At 39.6% G+C, this 26,682-nt stretch overlaps 1 protein-coding gene across 7 annotated transcripts in view; it reads left to right on the forward strand.

Annotated features, from left to right (window-relative positions):
• cacna1g (calcium channel, voltage-dependent, T type, alpha 1G subunit) overlaps positions 1-26,682 on the forward strand; it is a 146,113-nt gene that overhangs the window by 7,634 nt on the left and 111,797 nt on the right. For all 7 annotated transcript variants that reach the window (XM_069664473.1, XM_069664477.1, XM_069664478.1 and 4 more), the window contains exons 2-3: positions 8,567-8,700; positions 23,624-23,721. In XM_069664473.1, the coding sequence (XP_069520574.1) occupies positions 8,567-8,700; positions 23,624-23,721 (232 nt within the window). The remainder of the gene's footprint in view (positions 1-8,566; positions 8,701-23,623; positions 23,722-26,682) is intronic.

The following is a 26,682-nucleotide window of genomic DNA, read 5'->3' on the forward strand; positions in this document are numbered from 1 at the left end:
AATATTAGTCAGGAGCTGTGGCACTTCACACCAGGCGGCCATACTGTATATAATAACTGCTTTGACACTTAAGGATTTGGAGTGAGCCAAGTCCAGTCGTTAGGAAGTGTTTTGAGTGCACTCAGCATCAGTGATTAAGTGCACTTAGAACATAAAGGCTCTGTTCAGGAGGTGATGAGAGGGCGTGTCAGGCTGACACTTGCTTGAGGCATTGATAATGCGCTATGCCTGATGCCTGTGTGAGCCTGCTGGACACGAGTGTTGACACTCCTCAGGAAATGTGAGACACTACATGGGCAGTCACACACACTGCTGTTAAGCTGATGTGTTGTGTTGGTGTGTGGTGTTATCGTTTGAGGAGGATCAAGCAAGACTGAAAACACATAAAGAAAGAGAGAGAGAGAGAGAAGCTCTTTGAATGTCTTATGTGTCCATATAGTGTAAATGTGAGTATAAAAGAGATAAACACAGAAGCGTCTAATCACAAACACTAAAGTTATTATCAGCAATCACATTAAAAAGCACACATACTGTATACACACAAGCATGCACATACATTTTCCATTACCAACACACAGGCACTGCAGCCTGTTCATCAGTATGATACTGTTCGAGGCATAATCACAGCACAAGGAGACTGTTGAGCCTTCCCTGGGAGAGAGAGATGAAGGCAGCAAGAAGAAAAGATAAGAGGAAGATAAAGATGAGAGAGATGGAAGTCGCTGGTAGACAGGAGGGGGATGAGGAGGAATGTCTGTAGCTCATATACAGCAGGAATCCCATCCCACTGTTACTGCAGGGGACAAGAGTGGGAGAGCAGATCACGATGGCAGAAGGAAAAAACACTGAAGTGTGTTTCTCACTGTTTTTCAATTGAATGTGTGTATGTGTATGTAAAATGAGAAATCAGGTCTGGACAGCAGCCTGTTTCTGATCATTGGTATTCATATATGGAAAATAAGTGTTATATCTGACATCAACTGCAGACTACTAAAGTTGTGCTTTTAAATCTTGAATGGCTTGCCACCACAGCTTTTCATCATGAATTAAATTTTCAGATGAAAGGTACTATGCTTACTATACATGACACTTATATACAGTCAGGGTTTCTGTTATCCGGTAATTGCCCGGTGAAATCGGACATATTAAAATACCCCGGTCATAATGTCCGGTGAAAATAATATATGTACAACAAAGAAACCATTATTGGTAATTATTGGCGAGGACGCGTCAGCAGCACCAGCCACAGACGCTCTCATCGATGCCACAAGCGCACAAGATGCCAGCGTTGTGATGACAGCGCTCCGCGGATATGGAGGCTTGAATTTCTCCACAGCCTGCAAAGTCCTCATCAGGGATTTCATTGAAATATATCCCGATTAACAGTCTATATATTAACTAATATTAGTATGTATAATGAACAGCATTCCCTCAAGGAGAGAGAGAGAGTGCGCATGCATATGCACAGTGCGGACGCGGCGCAGAAAGTGGCCATTTGAACATGACACATGTTGTTCCGCTGTATAAACTGGAGACCTCGTTTACAGTGACAGAGAGTGAGCTGTCTCATACACGACTTCTCTGCAGATTGATAATGCAACAGTTACGCTTATTATATATTAATTTTTGGACAAAATTACTGTAGGGACAATTCAGTAATTTCCCTACCCAATTGTACGCCCCTGATATAGCCTGCTCAACAATTTTCTTTAAGCTAATTAAATGAGAGTGTGATGAGTTTTTGGGCTTTAGAACCCATCCAGATATTGTCATTAATTTATCAAGGAAATAGTGAAGCCATATAGACACTTTGGACTTTGACTTTGACCTATGGTAGCTGGTCTTATTTCCATGGCTCAGTAGTTTGTTGCTACCTAAAACAGTCAGTGTCTGGTGAGTCTTTACAGGGTTCGTCTGGTGCAAAGGAAGTAAAGGCTTTTCCATTTCTGGCAGCAGCAACCGGTTTGTTTGGAATAAATTTAGAAGCATGAGCAGCGTTACCTGCCACCCACAGAAAAACAAAAGAGAAAGACTTAACAGTACTGCCAACACTATTCATTGACAAATGATTGCCTTGTAGAGTCAATGCTAAACCACTGCAGCACTGAATATAAACAGCAACATATCGACACCCTCGTAAAATTATGGCCTAAGTCATTTTTTCAGTTTTTCAGAAAACACAAAAAACTGAAACAAATATTGAATATATGATATTTAATACTAATTTCACTCAAAAGGTTTATGACAATAGATGACTACTGACGTACTAATAACATTTTCTGTCAATTATATAACATAAGAGGAATAAATGACTTAGGCACATTTTTGAACATGCCTTTGTGACTTAAGCAATTTTAAACCTTAAACTCTGTCAACAATAAAGCATAACTAACAAACTAACTAAACATAATGCTGAAGATGCATGTACTCCTCACTTCTCCCTCCAGCTCTTCTTTGCTGGGTTCTTGAATGATGCTTATTAATGTGGCAAATTTTCAAAGAAGTGATGACACTCGACGGGCATGTCGTGTTTCATTGACAGGAGGTCCTGGAACTTTCTCTCCTTGATTGGCAGAGCACATGGAAACATTCTTATCCGTGCTATCGGCTATCGGCAATGATTTGGGCACGAGGGACGTTATTAATGACGTAGCGATCAAAACGATCGTTCGTTACCAAATGACATCATATTTTATAAGCTTTATAAACCGTGACATTCAATGTATTTACAGTAGGGACGTACAGAGTTAGATAGACAATATCTCCTCATTTCAGTATAATATTGTGCAGCCTGCTGGAGGGAGATCGCCAGGGAGCTGGAAGTTTGGTACTGAGCGCACAGCTTATATACAGTTGGCACATGGATTGTTTACATTGCGTAATAGAACTGGAAATTTATAGTTATAGTTATAGTTATAGTTATACACATAATTTCTAGCTGTTAGATTACAATACGGTATATTCAAATCTCTCTTAATTAGATCATGTAACGTGGAAAAATTGGACAAAAACTGTAGATGAAATTTTGTTTGAAAAGACAGAAAGGGGTTAACAGAAAGCCGATCACTTGTAACAGCCACAGATTCTGGAGCCTTTCCACTCTTTGCTAAATGCTAGCTTCATGGACTTAGTTATGTTGCTGACTAAAATGCTGACTAAAAAGACTGAATAACTGTGCAATATTTATAGCCTAGCCAATATTATAGTAAACCTCATCACTTACCAATGGGATGAGCCCTGAGTCATGGAAATAACTTCAGTGGCTCGGTAGATTTCTGTTCTTCTTGAAGCAGCCACCATCTTGAAAAGCTTGTAAAATTGCCAAAGTCACATTGTCTTTTGCTTCAGGCAAAATAAAACAACCTAAGTCACACTCTTGACATAGGCCATTATACTACAGCGGTAGAATCGCATGATCTGTTCAACTGAGGATGTAGGTGATTTTACCAGAGGTGGCCAGCATCATGAGGAGATGATTTAGGCAAAAAATTCATTATTTTAGGAAAGTGACGATATGGAACACCTGAATAAAAAGTTGTCCTTTTTAAACTAGTTTGAGTTATAATATACACATTAATGGTTTTCAGCTTGCCAAACAATATGGTCTTTCATAACTTCATTCACTATTTGAATTTGTCTTAACATTTGCAGATTTATGCCTCCCAGTTTCAAAGAGTTTTAAACTGTACTCCCCACAAGATCTTTGCTGTCATTTGGTGGCCTCGCACTTTTGTGACTGTCACACAAAATGAAAACCAATTTCATGAGGCTTGTCAGTACTGGGATTAGGCTGGATGATGAAGCATAATTAACTTTTCACTTTTGTTTTCATATTATGCATCAATCTAATTATTCTCTGCAGATACTCTAAAAGCTGCTAAAATATTTTCCAGTGCAGTTCAAAATTAGTGTTTCTCTGTAAGTCTCATTACATAGAGAGAAAGCAGTGGAGGGTAGAAATTAGGGATAATGTGAGCACTGAGCCATTCAGCATAGGTCACTGGTGTCTGTTCTCTCTGAGGCAAGCATATGTGTGTGTGTGTGTGTGTGTGTGTGTGTGTGTGTGTGTGTGTGTGTGTGTGTGTGTGTGTGTGTGTGTGGGTGTGTGTGTGTGTAGATTCTCTGCTCTTCACATGTACCACCAGTGAACCATGGTGACAGTATACACACACACATTTCCATTGTGGTAAATAGTCAGCTTAGTATCATCAAAGTCAGGGAGCCTCGGAGACCTCAGCCTGTGATTGATGTGATATGTAAAGAGCTTTTCTTGTATGTTTAGATATTAAGTCTGTGTTCAGTAAAATCATGTGGCACGTTTCACGCTCCACTGATGCATGTTATACCTTAAAGGGAATCAATATCCTGATTGCAGATTCTTACCATGTGCTGCCACACCAGTACGCACCTCTGGGAATGCCTCAGGCCAGCATGTGTTGTTGACATCCATGAATTCTAATCCCAGCTGTGCGCAGAGTGTGTTTGCATTTGACAGTCTGACAGTAAAGATATGGTCCCAATCACCCTGATTCTTAAGAGGGTTCCTTACATTATGGGCTCTGCAGGCATGCAGGCTTTAGCTAATGCAAAATTGATGAGTAATTACTCCCCAGCAGAGACCAGACAAGCGACTCTTTCATTAAACAAAAGAGAAAGGAGAGGAAACATGGAGTATTAGAAGAGAGCCATTTTATTCTCAGCAGGGAGTAACATCTTTGCTTTTCAAACAATGCAAGCTCATTCCAACATTTGCTATAGTTTATAGTTGGTCTTCATTATATTTCTTTAACAGAAAATGTTCCAACAAGAAGGTCCAGTGTTAAAACGTCATCGTTGGTTCTTTTATATCAAAGCAGACAGAAACCATTCACATATACATTTAGTTGAAATTATGTACATAAATATATCTTAGAAAAAACTTTTTGCAATTCAAATATATAATATTAAAAAAAAACATACATTATTCTTCTTTAACCCATCCATTCCATCCATCTTCCACTTATCTGGAGTCAGGCTGCGGTGACTGAATGCTGAGCATTGTATTCTAGGGATCCCTCTCCGAAGCAATATTCTCCGTCTCCTCCGGGGGGACCCCAAGGCGTTCCTTAGTTAGAGAAGATATATAATCCCTTTTGCAAATTTTTGGTCTACCCAGGGGTCACTCCCAGTCAGACCTGTCTGGAACACCTCCAAAGGGAAGCGCCCAGGAGGCACCCTAATCATATATAATTGTGTAACACCCACATAACTGCTGACATCGCACCACACTGCCTGTCCATCTTACACTACATTTCACCCTCCCTCGTGAGCTACATGAGATAAATAAGCTCTTCTCTTGAGGTAGCAATCCACCATTTTCTGGTAGAGAACCAATTCTTATGACTTTGTGATTGTGACACTCATCCCGGCCTCTTCATACATGCAAACTGCCCCACTGTGTAATGAAGATCATGGTCTGATGAAGCCACAGTCCTTAGGTCCCTAAACCTGACAGTCCCTTCGTTGCATTGAGATTTTATCTATGCATGTCACAAACAGGATCAGTGACAAGGGTCAAACTATGTGGAGTCCATCAACCACTGGAAAATGGTTTGACTTGTCCAAAAATATGGACACAGTTCTCACTCTGACAGTACAAGGTCTTGATGGTTTGTACCAAGAGCAATACACCACACTCCCCCACTAACTATTCCCAGGGAGCACAGTAGTAAGTCGTCTTTATGTCCACAAAGCATATGTAAACAAAACAACATGACTCCTCCTGCCAAGCTTAAAGGGGTAAAGATCTAGTCCACTGTTTCATTTCCAGCATTGATTCCTCATCGCTCCTCCTAAATACGATTTGGACAATTTGTGTTTTTTTAATTCCTGTATTATATTTCTCTATTTGTATTGCACGTTTTATTCTAAGATCCAGGCCAAAGTGCTTCAAAATTAAATCACATGAATATAGAGAATAACAATTAGCAAAAACATTTACAAAAGTGACAGGTACAATATATAAAGTCAAATTTGAACATATCGACTGTAATGCTCTAATGCCACCTCCATTGAACACTTTACTCCCTTCTTTTTTGAGCAGCCAATAGAAGGTTTCATTCTTGTTGCAACACTAGCACTTCCTTCTGAGTGGGCTGTAACCAGCACAATGAAGGCTAGAACTATGATGAATACCACAAGCTTCCTGTGTGTTTTGCATTCTAAATAAAGCAGAATGATAACAAGTGAAGAGAAGCAATTAGCATTACCATGTGTCATGGATAAAGCACCTGCCTGTCACACTCAGTCCAAAAGGTCAATGACTGACAGTGCTTTAGGGAGTCCAAATTGCAAGAAGATATCAGGTGATGATCATTCAATCACCTAAAAGCCCAGATAGTCCCCTCCGTCATAGCTGTGCACGAATGTGTATGTATGAGAAAATGTGTTATCATCATTCACCTGCAATCATAGACCATCATTTGTCTTATTTGAGTGTGTTATATTGAAAACCTTAAAGGCAGAATGCCCCATAAAAAAATATATATATATAATAAAAATTAAATTAGACTTGTACACCTTCACATTGAATCAGACATTAGAGCATCAAACCAAGTGGTAAATAGTCTATTTCACACAGTGAAATTCAGTGCTAACCATAGTTCTCCCCATTAAGTTAAAGTATGATATTGTGTATATAAAGGCAAGTTTGCGAGATGACAGTGCATATAATCGCATATACAACAGTAAGACTCCTTTTCTTTAGGGATATGGGAATCACAGCACAATCTGCTCGGAGGCTCTTCTGCCTCTATGGGACAAATAGGTGGCGTGTAGAACATCTAGTGATGTTTGGTCAGTATTAGGGTGTAAACGTTTTTGGTGCCACTGTTTGCACCGTACAAAAGATATATTGTATGCCCTGAAAATAGCAGCATAACCTTATATGTTGAGAAAAGTTGGTTTTTTAGACATGCATGAACGCTCTCCAGAGATTAGACAGATGAGAACATACACACAAACACACACACTTAAACACACATGTACATTCCCATGTGAACTGACATTTTTGTACATGAACTTGAGAGCAGCAAGAGGCTAGCTTCTGCCCAAGCTAACAGGATTTGATATATTTATACATTTCTCTGTTCATGTTTGGATGACTCATCTATCAGTGGGTGTCCTCTGCCTTGATCTTCCTCCAGAATTCTTCTTTTATTTTTTGACTTTGAGCTGGAATTTTCCCTCCTCATTTCCAATTCCTTCTCTTCTGCCTTTAAAATTTATTTATTGATTTTCCTATTTCAAGAATTATGTTTATCTTGTCTTTAATTCCTTTCCAACCTCCATCCTCATTCTCTCGCCCTTGTTTTCTTCTTCAGACCAGTCTTATAATGACCTGGAGAGCTGGAGCTCAGTCATACAGACAGACAGTAATGAGGGCAGGAATACTGATTAATGCAATGAGCGGCTCGTTCCCGGTTATTACATTGTTTACTCTGGATCGGATGCCATTTGTCACTTGAGTGTCTGTTAAGGCAGTTAGGTGGCCTCATGGTTTGCAAAACCTTCATTAGGCTGGATCACCCTTACTGTCGGCAATCATCTGGCTTCTTTAAGTGTCCTTGAGCAAGACACTCAGCATAGCTGCGAGGAGGCTGTTATCTTTTTTCTCTTCTCCTCCTCACTCCCACAGCGAGCCTGGCCTCCTGAGTGAGGATCGCAGAGGAAAGAGGGTTCCCTGCAGAACACTTTACACATTACTGTCAATTTCTAAACATCAAACATGACTGAAATTGGAGCCTGTATTATACATTGCAATACATTGGTATATCATATGACATTAGCTGATTATCATATCTTTATTATAATGTTTATATTTTTTGAGACGGCTCAGAGCATGAGTGAGACATCCCCTACTTGTTCTTTAAAACATTAACATGTATTGCTCATCGATCAATAGCTCAAAGTCATATACTGGGTTATTACTTTGTATTTTTCAAAGAATATTAAATAAGGACTTCATCCATCCATTATCATTATTGACCATTATGCCGACTATGTGTATGATTCATTGACACTCATCATGGCAGGAATTGTAAAGAGATAGCTCTTGACCTTGAGGGATGTTTGAAAATTCCTTCCGTTCACCAACCAAAAGTCGAGAAAAACAATCACTCATCGCTGACTATCATAAATGAAAGTGGGTGAAGCCTCATGACTTTTGTGATCACATGACTATTCATTAATGCCTCCAGCAGGTTATATAAATATCCAGTAAAAAGGCTTACACATCTAACTAATGTTTTGGACCTTTAATTCAGACATCCATGATTCCCATGTATCCTAATGTCTTTGAGGTTTCCCTGACTTTTCGCACCTTGATGATTTTTGTTGAGTGAACGTCTCAGGACTTTTGGATGGGTAACCTTAACATTTGCTTCAAACTTTTGTGTTCCCTTCATGATGTCATGAAATAACTTTGGTGATCCTGTGACTTTTTATCTGGGGCCACCAACGGATCACTGGTTCATTTTAAATAAAAAGGCTAACTTGTATGTTGTGCGTCTTTCTCTTTTCTCTACAGGACTTTGATGACTTCATCTTTGCGTTCTTTGCCATTGAGATGGTGATCAAGATGCTGGCTCTGGGGATTTTTGGCAAGAAGTGTTACCTAGGAGACACATGGAACCGCTTGGACTTCTTCATCGTTTTGGCTGGGTGAGTTATGCAAGTACACACACAAACACACACTCACACTCATACATAGGTGGCCAAACTGAACCTTGCAGAAACACTGCGGGCTTGCACAAAAAGCCATTAAAGCACAAACAGGCAACACATTTGAATAGTAATTAATTTGGGTGTCAGGATTTCAGGGTGCAGAGACAGATTCATGAACACACACAGAACCAGGGGTGTAATAGATGTTTCCAACTTGTAAATGTGATTGTCTAACTACATTTTAACAAGCAGCAAGGCTTGTTTTGCTTGCTGCTACCACAGCACATCAAACAACATTGGATTTAAAGCATGAAGCAGTTAAAACCAGTCCTCTAAGTAACATCAGTCTTCTTCCCTGTATACTCCGCTGGGTTTGTCTTTAAATAAATTTACTCTAAATGTCCCATAAAAGCCTTTTAACTTAAAATTGGAAGCAAGCACTCTCTTAAATTTTTAAGAGCTCAGAATCTGTCAAACAGCTGAAGAGACCGAGATCAGATTTTACAATGAGTGAATGCAGAAGCTTTTTTAACTCACCTAAAACCCATGCACGACAGCACAAGTAAAAATCAAAGCACATAATACACTTACAAACATAGAAACAAACACACACAGGGAGGATTAATTATACAAACAATAACTATACACACAAATACAGTGGCTGGGGGAGAGTCATACAGTGACACACATACACACACAGCTATGCACACTGTAATTTGATTAAACATGTTACAGAACATAACCTGCTGGTTTCGGTCTGACATTTTCATCACACTTCATCCCCCGCTGCTTTTTAATGCCATCCTTCTGCCACAGCTTCTGTTGTCCATCAGCAGGAGCAGGAGCAGGAGCAGGAGCAGGGCACATTTACTTCTGTGTGTGTGTGTGTGTGTGTGTGTGTGTGTGTGTGTGTGTGTGTGCGTGTGTGTGTGTGTGTGTGTGTGTGCGTGCCTTGTCATTTCAGGTCAATTTTATATACATATCAAATAACAACAAAGGTTATCTCAGGACACTCTACACATAGAGAAGACCACGACTTTGCTTGTTATGGTAATATTTACAGTGGCCCAACAATGAGCAAGCATTTTGTAACCTGGAGGGAAAACACAGACAGAAACCTGAAGTAGACATGGCTCACGGTAGGCAGACATCTGCCCTGACTGGTCAAACCGAAAGAGAGAGTCAAACAGAAAGACAGACAGGCAGACAGAGATGCAAATCAACAACTATAATAAACATAATAAAGATTAGACTAATAAAGCAATGACAACAGTTACACACCTGTTAAGCATAGCTGGGAACAGCAAGTGTTTTCTACAGTCAGAGATCGTCATTAGTCTTTTCAGTTAGAGCAACCCGGAGCTTCACCCCCCCTTTTGATCCATCTTCTCTTTTCATGCATGCACGGTTCTATCAGTGCAAATCTTTTATCATAGATCATAAAAGCTTCTACCTCATTGTTCGTTCCAGCACAGGGAACAACTTATCCAGTGCCAGTACAAGATGGAACTAGGCAGGAAGTATCTTAATGTCTGATCTTCAGGCCCAGATCCACAGAGTGATAACTACGCCATTTAAAGTACAGCAACAGGCAATAACAACAGGTGTCATTTTAACTGAAAAAAGAAAGACATGACAGCTTTGTTGAATAAATATATGCTACTTAGATGCTAAACTAGGCCATTGCAGCAGTGCAGACAACCACTTTGTATACTGTTGGTTGCTTTAACTACAGTAAGTGTGCTTAAGGCAGGGTAAATATAATAAAGATCCTAGCACCTGATGGTTTTCAGAGCCACACATTGAAACTGTTAAAGCCAATATACAATCTCCCTTTCTCTGCCTGAACACATTTCTTGTCACTCTTTACTCTGTAATAACTCAGAAGAATGTCACAACAATGATTAATGAAAAAATGGTGGCTATTGGTTTGGTGAGTTTATCAGAGCGTAACAGAAAGCATGAAACATGAGATGAACTCTGCTTCCATGTCTGTACGCTTAAGAGGGATGCTTTGAGCATGCATTTGTTTATTTGTTTTGGTATTTACATGTGTTACAGTATGTTGCCATCTTGGAACAAACTAGAAAAAAAAAAAATCATCTATACAGAGAGCCCCCAGCCAAAAGGAGACAATGGTTACCTAGGAAACGGCTGTTTGTCAAGCATTTAATATATCTTGGCAACAGTTGTTAAGCCTGCAGAGGAAGGCTCTGATGAACTGTTTGTTTCTTTCCGAGACGATAATTACAGCTAAGCTGCTTTTTCAGCAGGTCTGCACTCTCTCCTCCTAATCACCTCCATGTCAGGAGGGAGACAGGCGGCGGTGATGGAGGGATGAGTTTACAAAACAGGTGGAGGGTGGAGAAGGAGAGAGAGATGTACAGGGAGTTTTTGGCTAGTACATGATTGAGGGAGTGCAGGATGGATTTACTTCTTCTTTGTTTCTATCCGTTTGCTGGGGGTGGATGAACACACGGTTGATAAATGACATTTTGATTTAACAAAACACTTTATTACACAAGTCATTTAACAACTGAATCACTGGAAATAACCTCTCATCACTTAGTATTTAATCTGTGGTTGACTTTGTTAAGCTTAGTTTGCTTTCATAAACTTGTTTGTATCACTCAGTTGAATGTGTGCAAAGTGTGAAAGAGCTGATGACAGCACCTTGCGTGCATAGACAAGTTGCTTCAGGCTGCTTAATGACTACAGATGACTTGTGCTGACACTTTCAACTTTTTGTTTTAATAAGCAAATATCCTCTTTTTTGGTTTAAATCTGTACAATAAAGACTGCGCGATGACAGGTGATGTTTTTATGCATAGATTTGTTTTATCTGTTTATCTTATTTGTATGTTTATTCAAAGATCTTGTTCTAACTCATCTGGACAATAATACAAAGTAACCTCTGAGCTATCAAACAATAATATATCATATTATAAACTTGGTAATCGTGAAATATGTGTCTTGCCCCTCCTGACATATCTTAGCAGCTATTAGATACATTGCCTTTAAGATCAGCACAGACATCCATGGTCCCCAGAGCACAAGTCCTAATCTTTGGTGGTAACTTCAGATAAAAGAGAGAAGGTGGTGAGGAATAAGTGAAACAACTTTGGTGATTTGTTAACTTTCATCTAGCACCATTATCAGTTTGTCTCAAACTTTGGTAATTAACCAAATTCCTTTCAAACTAATGACATTCTCATCAGCCTCATCTAACCATTAGCAAATATGCTGAAATATGCTGAAGTACAATGGTTGATGGTAAACATCATACCTGCTAAACATCAGCATTTTAAAATTATAATTGAGAAAATGTTAATTTGCTGACATAAGGATTTAGCTCAAGGCACTGCTGTGCCTCAGTGCAGCCTCGCAGAGTTGCTAGCATCGCTGTAGACTCTGAGCGTCGTTGTAGGTTTGTCTATTGTTCCTGTAAATAGCATCAATGGCCAAAGTTAATTTCTGAGATCACTGAAGTGCAGTGACATTGACAAAAACAACTCTAACTGGGAAGGAATTATCATTTAGTTTTTTAAATGTTGTTGCTCATTTGGTTTAACCTCCAAATGTGTCTAAACTCTTAGCTTCCTAATAATCAGTGTGCTATTTTCTTGCTCTGTTGAAGTGAATTTTTGTGAGGTGTAGTTGCTGCATTCCCACAATCCCACCTCTCGGTAGTTATATCAGTAAATGCAAATGACAGTGCCAATGAATCTGAAATTTTACCTGCTCTGTGGCCGAGTGTTTGATCTGTTTTGTCAGCTTGCTTGACAGTCAAAAGTTCCTTTTTTAAATTGCTCCAGGAGGTAAGTTAGCTGATTGAAGCCTGAACAATCTGTTACCTGAAGCTCTTTATCACAAATCATAAAGTGAAAAATATTGCACTGCAAAGTTACCGTAAAAAAAGTTTCTTTATTCTAAGAGAGTTTTGAACAAAGCCTATAAAAGGCAGAATAATCGATTCTTATCAAGACAACAAAGCAACATAAAGCAAGTCTGTTTTTATATAAAATAACAAACCCCAGTGAAGGTAAGCTGACTTCCAATTATCGACTCAGCTCTCGATTGAATTACTTGTTAAGAGAGTGCTTTATTTATATATGTATTTATTTATTGATTTGTGCAGTGGTAGCCCCGTCAATAGAAGAGGGAGTCTGAATAGCAGAGTGTACCAGCACTTACTGCAGCAGACATAGAATCCTATCCATAGTACATTGATCTGATGTAACACTTTCTCTGTGGCTGGATTTCTCATGGAGAGAGACAGAAAGGATAACTGAGGAGGAAGTGGAGGAGTCAGGAGGGAGCAGGAGGAAGGGTGATAGATTGACAGAAAAAGGCAGACAGAGAGAAGAAGAGAAGCTCGGGCAGTCGGGTCGATTGCTTCATTGGACTCCCTCAATCGGTTTTCTGGTCTGATGTTTGAGGACTGGAACCACATAGAGAAAAGACATTTTTTGTATTAGTGAGTCTGAAAAAAAGACTTTTTGCTGTCTGACTATAAAACTAATCTATAGATCATCTATAAATTACCATAATGTCTCTCTTCCTGGCTACATGAAAGGCATTTTTCTACACTTTCCTGATATTACACTCGCGATTATATCATATGTAACAAGCTCGCAATACATGCTATCAGCCGTAACCTTACTCAGTAGGCCTACCTATTTGGGCTACATTGTACTGCAGTACCTCATTATGATTCAAATAAGAATACTGGTTCACAAACATTTATCTCCTTGTTAGAATGAAGCAATGCTAACATGCAATAACAAGTGATGGGGGATACAACAACGCTCCCTGACAGACACAACATGGTTGGTGCTTAGCCTTGAGGCCAACAGCTACCACTTTGTTGCACCCATCACATTAACTGAGTCCAAATTTAAGGTAATTATATGAACATATCGCTGTTCATTTTACAAAAATACATTGATTAATTTAATTTATTTAGCACCTTTAACTGGCTTCTAAATGTTCAACTCATCCTCTTGGATTTCAGACCTGTGATTGAGTCACAGAGAGAAGGACAGAACCTAATCCTCAGCGTCTTCTCTTTTCATCTCGTCATGATTTATTGATGACACTTTGAATCGGCTCCAGCCGAGTTTAGCAGGCAGCAGAAGAAGGAAAAAAATGGGGGATGAAGGAGGAAGAGCGGGGGTGGCAGAGATGTCAAGAGGAAGGGAGAGCAGGGGACTACAGTGGGTGGAAAGGTATTAAAAAAAATTTGGGAGAGAGAAACATACAAACCTACAAGGTGGACGGTTAAATGGGGCGTGCTGTTAGAGATGCAGTTTGCAAGAAAACTGATTGATGTTTACTTTTGTTTTCCTGAAGTAATATTTAAATGAAACAGCAAGTTATCTTATGTTCAAGTACATAACGCAGAACCTTTACTGTGAAAAAAAGAGAGTCATATGAAATTAAAACAAAGTTTGTGTCTGGGCTGACACAAATGTTAAGTTGCACCCAGGGCTGCCTGCCAGGCAATCATCGATTCTCCCTCACATTCACACCTACGGGCAAGAGTCACCAATAAGCCTAGCAAGCATATCTGAACATTTTGACCCTAATGGCACAAAAAGAGGAAGCATAAGGGCCTGTGTCCACTAACGCTGGCATGCAGTGGCCACGACCTCAATTTCAGAGTGCTTCCCACCGGTGCTTACTGTTGCTAGATTCAGTTGTCTGGCGGCACTTCCGTTTCCCTCGGTATTGATCGTTGAGTCTGTTTTAAATTGCTCTGTATGCTTAATATTTGCTTTTATTCACAGAAATTTTACAAAGAAAACACAGACGTAAAGGAATCATTGCCCTTCTTGAGTTTGATTGGGCGGTGAGGGAGAAGTGACATTGACTAGCACAGCGGTGCTCCTAAAGTTGAACTATTTTCAAATGAGAGCACCAAAACACAGCTGATGCTGAGGCCGTTTTTGTGCTGAGGATGCTGAGCGGTTAAAACGCTGAATTGCCTGTTGCTTGCTTACAAAACAGCAGCAAAAAACAGCTCCTGCCTACCTGAGCACCCTCATCGAGTTAATGCATGTGTCCAAATTATACCTTGGCAAACAACAGCCAGACACCACAATGTTATTCTCGCCAAAACCACAAATGGTCATTTAAAAGTTTCTATTGATGTACAGGTTAAACAAACTTACACACACACTTACTTGATTGCTTTAGGTATGTGCAGGCATTGCTAGGCTAAAAGTGTCCCCACTTCAGCTTTGTACTTTTGGCACAGACATGAGACTGATCAGTTTTCTCATCTCACTCTCAGACAGAAAGCAAATTAGGATATTTGAGTGTTGAAGTATTCCTTGAATTAATAAAACAGAGTCATAAAGGGAGTGAGAGAGCGAGACAGAGAGAGGGAGAAAGGACACAGACAAGGATACAGCATCCGTGAACAATGATGGCCATTAAATAAACTGTCTGCTGTTGGAAATCCATCAGTAGGTCTCTCAGCCTCTCCCTCCCTCCCTCCTTCTCTCTCTCTCTTTCTCTCTGTAAGCTTGCAATGTACAGCAACAGGACCAGACTGCTGCATTTTCTTGTCCTGGCGTCCTTATCCACCTGGGTTCTCCTCCATTAGCTCGATTATCTTCCTACTACAAGTGGGTCAGCGGATCGGCAATATATTATCAGTCAGATGGAGGGATAGCACGAGGGAGCGTGGGTGGCAGGATAGGGCTGCTGGGAAGATAGAAGAAATAAAGATAAAAAAAGGTTGGGGCGGAAGTGTGAGCAGAATGTTTTACAGCTTCACAAGGATGCGTTTCCATGTAAAAGTCTTCCTATTCTCAAGCAAAATAACAATGTGGTAATAGAGCAGAGCATCCTGCAGCCAATGTTTAGTCACCCTGCATCCCAAATTAATACTGCTTTCATTAATCATTGCTGGGAATCCCTCTCCGTGCACAGAAAGTCAATACTTTCCTTGTGTGAGCCGTGGCTTGGCTGATCACACCAGAGGTGCAGCTCTCTGCTTGTTCCTAATCACACGAAGAGCTGATCTTTATCATCATCTCTGTCTGTCTGTTTGCTTGTGTGTGTGTGTGTGTGTGTGTGTGTGTGTGTGGTTGTCTCTCTTGATTTCCCTTCATTTACAAATATACAGATAAAAGTAAAAAAGCATATTTTAAAGAAATAACTAAGAGCATTGATACTGTGTCGAACAGACATGCAGGATGAGATAAGAGAAATAGTATGTGATCTTGTGTGATTGATTGAAAACAAGTGAAGAACATAGAACAGAAGCCAAAACCATCTCTGCAGACTGCACCAAATGTTTGTATATCTGCATAATTAATGCACCAACTCTTCAATTATTTTTGTTATCAGGGTAAAGAAGTGATACTTGCATTTCAGTCTTAACAATATAGCCCTATATTATATAGCTATGATAGTAACTTTTAGTTAAATGTTGCAGATGTATAATTTATGTGCACCTCCGTTGTGTTTGTTTAGCCCTTGGCATCTCCTCAGACTTGTGGATTATCCTTACCCTCTGGCAGGGCTGAGTAAGTGGGATGACTTCTACCTTACAGAAAGAGATTTCAGATTTCATTTAATCAGATGTAGGTTGCTGTTCCAGTGGAATTGGCACCCATAGCTTGTTAATGTTATTGTGATTGTGAATGATCTGGTCTGAAAAGTTAATACAAAATTTTCCAGTATTTTGGGGGTATTGATCCTCAGAGATGAAGCCTCTAGTTAACAAGTTTCATGTGCATGTGTAGTTAATAAGCTAATAGAATTATACATGGGTATGCTACCTTGTTTCAGGTACTTATTGTGGTATTAAGTTATTATAAAAGCTGAAAGGATGGAAGGAGGTCAGTTGTTGAAGTTGAAGTATTTCTCCCCGTACTTTTCCTTGTAAAAATCTATCACTAACTCTTAAGTTGACATCGATACTTTCCATTTAGAGAACATCTTACGTAAGTGTTCTCGTACTTTGATTGATTGCAAGTGGCCAAGGTATCAGCAGGATGCCAAGCTCTGCAATTATCGGAACAAAGCACGCATGTTATTCTTTGATAACAGAAACAAAGTACCTCAGGCATTATTGCATTAACAAGTAAACTGAATTAGATTGTATTTGATCTGGTAGCAGTTAGTTTGAAATGTGCTGTTTTATAACAAAGAAACAGTGACTGTCAAATTCTGCAAGCATTTTTGTATACAGTTTGCCACGGTTACAAAATAATGAGTTTCCTGGAGGTTTTGAACGTAAGCGCATCACTTTTACTTTTTTATTTCTCTTATTAGGTGTTGAAAATAGTCGTCTTTTCTTGGGTTCTTTATTAGTTTTAAGCAAACTGTGAATCTCCTCTTAGACACTTAAAAGAAAAGGGTTGGTCGTCTAGAAGTTAGATTTCCCATTAGGACATATAAGCTCATCAAAGTCATTGCCTACCTTGTAACGCTCTAAGACCTCTGACTTGGGGTAAAGAAGGAGAATCCCCTCACAGTATCTGATTGTTGCAGGAGATGAAAGATATTCAGCACAATGACTGTGAAGAATAACTTGGTTAACATTTGGGTTAGATAAGCAGCAGAGTGGGTTGATGGTACAAAGTGTTGCTGATGAAATGCTTTCGATCTGATTCAGCACGAAAACACTCCATCTGTCTGTTCTCTGTGGTTTTTCCTCTCTCCACTTCTCCTTAATGATGCCACATGCACTCACTTTGAGATCATCACACTGTCATCATTAGCTTGTTGTCCATGCAGTGACCTGGTTTAAATGCTATGACTTGCCTGTATTGTGCTCTGACTGCAGCACATACATGTCACTGTGTATCAAGACACCTGCACAATACAAAAAGGACTTCCTTAAGGTACACACATATACTGACAGAGTTTTCCATCACTCACATTTCCTTTTTCTGACACACATTAAGTGTGACAGTCAGCCTGTCTCTGATTTAAACCATGTGTGACTAATATCGGAGGACAGTTGCAGATAGTACTGGTTTCTTTATAATAAAGGATGAAGGAAGAGACAGAGTATAATTGTTAAATGTTCAGCTCTTGTGGTAAAGACATAAAATCCAATAATCCAACAACACTGTCATTGTCTAATATAATCCTAACGATAAAGCAGCCCTTCGATCAGTCTCCTGGTGTGACAACAGGAAATGAACATTAACTCGTTTAAGGGTTTAATTCCTCATAACTCTAAATAACTGCTACTTGCATTCTGCAGTTTTTATAAATATAAATTAATATTTTATGGTTGAATGATTCACTCCAGGGTGCTAGCATTTTGTATGCAAATGTCCATTGTGTGTTGTCACAGAGCAACATTAGCATTCATTTAGTGTCTTTTTTCTGCTGACCTCCAGAATTAAAGTTTAATAATAATTCTCATTTAGCTCTGATTGGCTTTCCACAAACTCCTGGAGGAAATATAGACTGATTCACACACGCACTGCACTCAGCTTGTGCAAGAACGACCCAGAGCTGCCGTCACCTAAACCAAATTATCTCCAGTAGTTGAGAACTGGTCAGACAATGACAGACTCCTGTTGTGTGCATGTGGGAAACAATGACTGTATCTACAGATGAATGACGCGTCTCCATGTACTCTCATTGTACAAAATTGAAACCAAGATAACCCCGAGGCGGACGCTGCCATAATCTGCTGTTGACGTTTTTTGGAGCCAGAGACTGCGCAGTAGAGATCTCGCCGCCGTAGTCACTTCCGCTAACCAAAACACACACTTAACTTAAAAAAAAACAGCAAAGATCCCGCGCATTTGTGTAGTTTACAGCAGAACAGCTTCTTGTGTTGGTCTGAAGCAGACGTTCACAGATATGGGACCTTCAATGACTGTGATTGTTTTAGTTATGTCTCCTCTCGCCAATCCTCCTCCACTCTGCTAATCTGGAACAGATCGGCTGAAGGAGCCATGTTTGTCAACAGAGCTGTCAATCATCCTTTATACAGCACCAAATAACTCATTAAAACTAAAGTTGTTGGAAAAATGAACACATGGACATAAATCTGCATGATAATAAATAACTATAATGACAGAAACCATGTTTGAGAAAAATGTATTTGATGTGTATTCTATAGTTTGACTCATGTCCCATCTGTGTACATGGAGGAGGTGGGCTTTATGACCTATGTGACCTTATATCTCTTTAATTCTAAATGCTTTATGGTGCTCACCAGCTATTTGCTTAAACTAAACTAGCATTTTGTCACTGTATCCAGTTTTAATGCTATACTAGGCTAAAGCTTCTGTGACGCATCTCCGTGCATCGATTTCACAATGACTCTCAGGAACAAGACAAACAATATACATAGTCATGAAATAATCAGTCTCAACATGGAATGAGGAATAGGTTGAGTTTGCATTGTATCTGGTTTACACATAATTTGCCAGCATGATGATAAAAGCATTGCAGAATACAGAAAGCCATTTGTCAGCCTGCTGTGCAGTGAGAATAATCCAGCTTGCTTCATCACTTATTCAGCAAATGTATTTTCAACAATATTTATCATATAATTTCTTGTTTAAACAAACTCCCCACCTCAAATCAAGCATGAACAATGAGGAGACTCCAGCAAAACATGTCAATTCAATTCATCTTTTCTTAGTCCATGCATGATGATTTGCATGCAAATATTGAGATGGAAACCCAGCCAGGGAAATAATGAAACAATAAACACCCATGAGGTTCCTTTTAGATCCTTCTCACGATTGATTTCAGTCTTTCTAAGCCAGTTAGTCCATCTGTTAGCTAAGTATTATATCATCCTTTGTTCCTATTCATCTGTCAGATATAGGAATTTAACATTATCATACAAGACATTTGGGTGGTCTGGCTGAGATGGGCAGACAGAGACAGAATGGCAGACAGATAAAGGTTAGCTGAAAGATAGACGGCTTTAACATTGGACACTGTTCTACATTTCTGAGCTGCCTTGCGCACTTTTCCTAATATAGGTCTTTCTGGGTGGCATTTTGCTAAGAGTGTATGTTTGTGTGTGCACAGCCTGTTCCAAGCTACTGTTGCCATTGTTTTTGGAGGAGATGTATTTGGAAAGCTGTATGTATACCATCCTTCATGTGCCTGGCTGCTTTGGCACAAACACACACATTCACACTCCGTGATAAGAGCGGATGAGCTAAGAAACAAGCTGTCTACATGCCCAGAGGCGTATGTGTGTGGTTTTGCACACACCATACCTCTGTGGGAGAGTTTTATTGTTGGACTTCTATGAATTTCATTACAGTCTACTGCAAGGTTGTCCTTGTAAGGGTCCCGATATATATCAAGATGTGCACAAGTATCATATCAGAGTGTGTATGACAAGATGTAAAACTGTTTTTCGTCCTCGGCTCTGTCCCTGTGTGTAAATCTGCTTTGTGTGCTTTAGTTTGGGAATTCTCCTCACGCAAATTCCCTCCAAGGTTGGGCCTCCCCCATCCTCTCCTGCTTCTCATTTCTTAGTCCGCCTCCCGCTGCCCTTCCCTGCAACATCATCATCGACACTGGCACGGACTCTGACGAAAACAGCGCAGAACTTCCTGTCGTTTCCAAAGTTTGTTTGATACAGTCCATTTCTCCTCGGCTGTTTCTTCATTCCAGATGGGGGGAGATAGGTCAGTTTTCACTGAGAACACCAAACTTCATCTGGCTCTCATCAGGGGCAGCAAGTGTTTTTGCATGGACTATTGTTCCACGGACATCATTCATCATGTGCTTTTAAGTTTGTTTATGTAACTCTGTCAGACGAAAAATTACCCTAATATTTATATTATATTGCTCTGGAGATTTATAGCGTGTCTGTGGCACTGGCACATGACTTTTCCTTTTGGTATTCTGATAATGTTACACAGAATTTCCAGAAGGGACTTTGCTATTTAGCATTTAAGTCATGGTGTGTATTGCTCTTATAGCATGATAATCAGACTAAATTGGCATTTTCTTTTTTCTTCATTTTTCAGTCTTACATTGTGTTTGTATCAGCTGTTTTGTGTGAAAGGGTTTGCTATTTTGACTTTACTAATCAGTGACTGATGTATTTTTCCTGAGTAGTTAAAAGAATAGTTAAAGATAATAAATTTATATGGTGAAAATAAGACAACAGATTGGAGAAGCATAAAAATTAGCCTTCTCTATTTGGATGTAAAAACAATCTGCCACCTATTGCCACCATGAGAGCATACTTATCAACACATTTTGTTGTTTGCTTATTCTGTTTAGAGCTAAGGAATAAAAATGGCTATTTGTGGATTAATGTTAGCTGCGTAGCTCCATTTTTGTCTGTCTTTGTTTAGAACAGTCTTTCCAATGGTCTTCACATAAGTTGCACCCACCAAACGTAGGCCTAATTTTTATTATGTCTTTGCAATGCTCGTCCCAATGAATTCTCATGCAACTGTTGCAGTTGTGTATTAGCTTGCTAGGATAAACTGTTCTTAATAACCTACTGTTTTGCTAATTTATTACCAATCATTTCTCACTTGTGGCAACTTAATGGAGAATCAAAGAAAGAAAAAGAGTTTAATTAATGTTAATGAGAATTAATGGAGCTGTCCAGTCAGCACAAGTACAACACAGAAACGAAGAAGCATTCAGCTTGATGAAATATAACAAAGGCATAAGTGATTGTTCAGAGTTCCCTGTGAAACAGTTCTGTACAAGAAATCCACAAAACCAGCAGGCAGAGGTGGGAGTTAGTCATACATGTGCAAGCCACAAGCAAGTCCCAAGCCACTGTGGTGAGAATCGAGCAAGTCAAGTCGAGTCTTTGCTCAGGTCAAGCAAATCACAACTCAAATGAAATTCTGACTGATATCTATCACAGTGTCCACATTTAAGTGATTTTAAAGAAAAATAAATGACTTGAGACTCGACGTGGACTTGCAAGTTAACGACTTGAGACTTGACTTGATTTGAGGCATGATGACTCGGATGACTTGAGTGTATTCAGTTTGAATGTTAGCTGATAAATATAAAATAATGTAATTCAATGTTGTCTAACTATCAAGTATGTACGCAGCGCAAACTGGGAATCATGATTGGACGACTTAAAAAGCTCCCTGGTATGTGATTGTCATGATTGGATGACTGGCTGTCAGTCAAACTCCTCGCTATGGCAACAGTCGTACTCATTACTACTCAGTATGGTCTCAGAGCAGACCATCATCATGGCTTATTTAAATCTTTCAGAGTATTACTTTAAACTTATGATGCAACCAGTGTCACCATTAAAAAATGCAAAAATGACAGATTTCTACTAAATTTCCACAAGAACAGACGTATGCTCTTTTGGTGCAACCAATCCCTGTTATATACGCTCCCCTTAATGCACTTTTAGTGAAGGCTATCAGCTTTGTTACGCTAGCCTTTTCTCCCTGCACAAACTGACATTATGTGTAAGAACTTTTCTCAGAATTCACAAGCTCCTTGAGAGCCAAGCATGATATTAATCAACTGGTTTTACATTTTCCGTTTGGGAATACAAGTATTTTTATGTAATATTTATACGCACTTCTCTTTGTTTCGTGCTAATAAAGTGGCTTTTTTGTAAGCTACTTACGTTATTTCATAAAAATTCCATTTGATTCCTTTTGACCCGCTGTCTGTGGGGGCCAAACATTACACAGCTGCTGATGTGAAATGCCTGGTCCTAGGGACTACCAGATCCTGTTAGCTCTGCGTCCCTCAGCTGGTGTAGGAGGGCATCTCTGTACTGTTCTGTTAACTGTTTACCCATTTACCTTCTCTCTGTAGGCAGCAGGCCATCTGTCAGCCCTGTGTATATGTGTGTATAGGCACTATGTATGTATGTGTGTGTGTGTGTGTGTGTGTGTGTGTGTGTGTGTGTAAGAAAGTGTGTAATCTTTTTTTAGTGCTACTTTGGTGTAACAAACCTAAAAAAGTCTCGTACTGAGACACCTCACGTTTACACATCCATTAAGGGAGTTTCTTGCACTTAAAGTGAACGACAGTCTTGCACATACACAATAACACACAAACACTCTCCCACATGTGTTGCAAATTTGTCAGATAGACAGACTTGGACTAGGTGCATGGAGGGAATTCCTTCATCTGCACGCCTCTTCAAGCTGCACATGTGCTCAGCATCTGCTCCACACACACACACACACGCACGCATACAAGGAGAAAGAGTGTGAGAAGAGATAACGATAAACACTGATCAAGAAACAAGAAAAACGTTTTTCAAACATTCCCCAGTCCCTCTCTTCTCTAAGCACTGTCCTTCTAACCTCCCATCACAGCCTGAGAGAGCCTTTAAAGAGCTACTGGAGAGGCTGTTAAGTGTGTGTGTGCCATCTCAAGGTTACAAGATGGACTGATCTGATGCTGCTCTTTTATGTAGCGGGGATGCCACATCCTCCTCTCAATGACGAGTGATTCACCCGCTCTTGACGTCTCAAAGGGGATGCACATATGCCGCTTGCTCCTTTGAAGGTTGATTGTGCGAGGGTGCATGTGAATATATGCGTGTTTGTCAGGCACACAAACATTGCGTGTGTGCTGTGTTCCATACACAAGCACAAACACACATACTGCAGTGTTTTTCTTACTTTCTGGTCTGTTAGTTGCAGTCCAATAAGCATTGGAATGAAAGCATATTGTTTGCCAGAACACATGTAGTGCAGTAGTCTCTAAAGGCAAGAATGTAAATGTGATTTGGAACATTAGAGGATTAATTATAACTTGCCCAGAGAGAGTGGGAGAGCATGTAATACATGCAATATGTAATTGGCTACATAATATTGCCCTTTCATTTTCTGTGTTCTTAGTCCCTGAGCAGGTTCTGCAGTATGCAAAGCTACAATTGCAATTAAAGTGTTTGGTTTGTTGTTGCTGTATTCACACGTATTTCTTTCTCTCACTCTGTATGTTGCAGGATGTTGGAGTACTCCCTCAACCTGCAGAATGTCAGTTTTTCTGCAGTGAGGACGGTGCGTGTGCTGAGACCTCTGAGAGCCATCAACCGAGTGCCAAGTAAGTTAAGAGATAGACCTAATGTCCTCTCACACTTCAGCTCTCTTACCAGACTCTGAATCCCAGAACACTCTGTCCTTTCATTTCATAACACTTTTGGCTTTTGAAGAAGAAGTGAAGTTATTTGGTTTGAAACTTGAGCCAGGCTGCTAAAGACACCGACACCGCATGCAACCTTGCTTAACCTTCAAGCCATTATAAATGATATTTGAAAAATGTATTCTCTCAGTGCTGGATCTAGTCTCTGCAACAAATCCATATGTGTGTTTTTAGACTCAAACCTAGTGTGCATACTCTCCCATAGTGTAAGTTTCTTAAAAACTCAAAGCTGAATGGAGACAAGTAAGAGAATGCTCCGGAATTTAAATATAGGACATATGGGACAAAAATAATTTATATTTTCAGGAAGATTCAGCGTTGATGAACACTGCTTTGTCCTCATCATCAAAATGGACAAAAGGCAAAAACATACAAAACATCATCTTCGATTTAGTTTAAAACTGCCAATGGCCCAAAAGTTAGTTAGTTAGTTAGTTAGTTAGTTAGTTAGATAAACTAAAATACATTTTAATCCAATCTAGCAGATCACTTATTACATAATGCAGGGATATGTTCTCTGGTCTTTGAACATTGGCAGTGGGATAGAACTAAACCTCATAGTTATTAGTTCTTTTGTGAACAGTCTGTGCTATCCGTAACAGACTACCCAGACCTGCCTGATGTGTGTGCTGTGTGTGCCTGTTGTCGGTTTCTTGTGCATCCCTCTTTTGCCCCGTCAAAAGATGTAATGTCATTACTAGAACAAGAAATTCTTGCCATAAGTCTTTCCATAACACTGGAAAAGACGCACTAGGCTCTGTCCAAAGGAAGCAAAAATCTGCTTACCAGCAACTCTAAACTGAGTAATAAAGATGTTTGTTTATCTGTAAAGGAAAAGGTCATAATAAAGCTTGTTTTGCATGTAGTTATGTGTATAACCGCATCCAACCAAGAAATAGTCCCTAGCCGTCCTGCTGCTTCTTATTTACATTCTGCAATGACAAGTCTTCTCACTTAAACTCTGCAGGAAAGTAAATGTGTAGTTCTCACAAACTTTCCTCAGTTAAGTTCAAGATCTAATTATTCTCTGCGGGTGTACACCTTTTTATAACAACATTTTTCTGTCAGATGCTCAACAGTGACATTAAGCCTCCTTCCCATCTGTATACTCTGCTCCCACATTAATAAGATACCTGCCTCAGTTTATTATCCATTCAGATCATAGACAACAGGAAAACCAATGACAGGTGGCACTAAACATGACTCTTTTCTCTTTACACAAATGTCACAATACTCATTTTTAATTTAGGCATTGGATTTCATAACTTTGATTGAAAAGACTTCCCTAAAAAATAACATTAAATAATTACACCATGAGCAAAATGTAATATCATGCTTGTGATGATTAATCAGACTTGGATATCTGAAGATACTCTGCTTTATAGTTTTACCTTATCTTAATATAGGGGACTTCCCAAGCGGCAACCTCCGTCGTTAAATAATGAAGCCAATGTGGAAGTGCAAAAAAACTGCAGTTCCTCGAGTGACCACTGCAAGTAACATTAAGGCAGATGGGAAAATGTAGCTAAATTTACTATTCAAGATAACTGTAATACACCCGTTTTAATTATATTAAGCCTTAATTAATTGATTATTAATTAAGAATATTAATTGTATTTATATATCATTATGAATATTAATTCATTAAGCCTTAATTAAGCCTACTGAATTTCCCCTCTGGGGATCAATAAAGAGCTACCTTAAATCATAGGGGCTGGGTCACTTGAGTGACAGGTGGATACTGCTGGCTGTCTGTTAGACGTCAACACAGACTCCAGCTTTTCGGTGAGTTAAATGCTAGTATAATTGTATTGATATATTTTTAGAACTAAGTAGCAGGTATACTGTGCTCGCTATCGCTAGCTTGTTAACCTGTTCACTGTTTATCAAACATTTATTTAATCGTCGGCCAGGAGTCAGGAGTTGTTGGCTTTTCCCAGGAGAGATTACAGCGGACCGTAGTGATGGGAAGACCGGTTATTTTAAGTTTCCCTTTACTTGTCATTCACCCACCGTCGCTCGTCCGCTACATCTTTCTGATAAACACCTGCAGTCAGTCACCGTCATAAACAGAATCTCCTCTGTGGGTAACACAAAGTTAAAGTAGCTCATTCACGAGCTAATGGATCAGCCACAGACTCAGACTGTTTAGCTTTGATGACTTGGCGTTTTTGAACCACTCGCTTTTCTGCAGCACCACCCCCTCATCAAAATTTGGTCACTTCAGGCTCCATTAAACCTACGTGGTGGCGGCCATATTTCGGCTTCATTTACGCAGTCCAGAAACCAATGGGTGACGTGACGCTAGCTACGTCCATTATTTATACAGTATGAGACTTCTACACCTCTGTCACGGTACTTGCTATATATGGTGATCATGCAGGTGGGCTGAATTGCTATACAGCCTTGTAATGTAGGTCAGGGCCAAGCCTACCTACACTTGATGTGCTGCCTTCACTGTGTTATGTGTTTGGGCTTTCCCCAGCCAGTCAGCTTTGAACTCAGACAGATTTAAAGGCAATTTTCCAACTCACCGCCTTTTAGTAAAGGACTGTACTTCATAGCATGCACATTATACAATATACACTTACAAACACACACTCTCATGCTTGTATATTCTGAAAAAAACAAAGCAAAACAAAACAGTGAGTTGCTTGTTCCATCTGTCATCCTCCCCCCTTCTTTATCTTACACACACATTTAATCCAACCCCCCACCCACGTAGTATATTCCCCTTCCCTTTTCAGTAGCTACTGAGTTTAATCAGCACAGATTTAATTCCCACTGAACACATTAATGTTTAAATGAATCATTTTATACCACCCTACGGTCCCAAATGTGCATTTGTTCTCAATCCACCCC

This window comes from Semicossyphus pulcher, unplaced genomic scaffold, assembly GCF_022749685.1.
Source record: "Semicossyphus pulcher isolate SPU_LCO1_2020_fin unplaced genomic scaffold, fSemPul1.0.p SCAF_16, whole genome shotgun sequence".
Taxonomy (NCBI): Eukaryota; Metazoa; Chordata; class Actinopteri; order Labriformes; family Labridae; genus Semicossyphus; species Semicossyphus pulcher.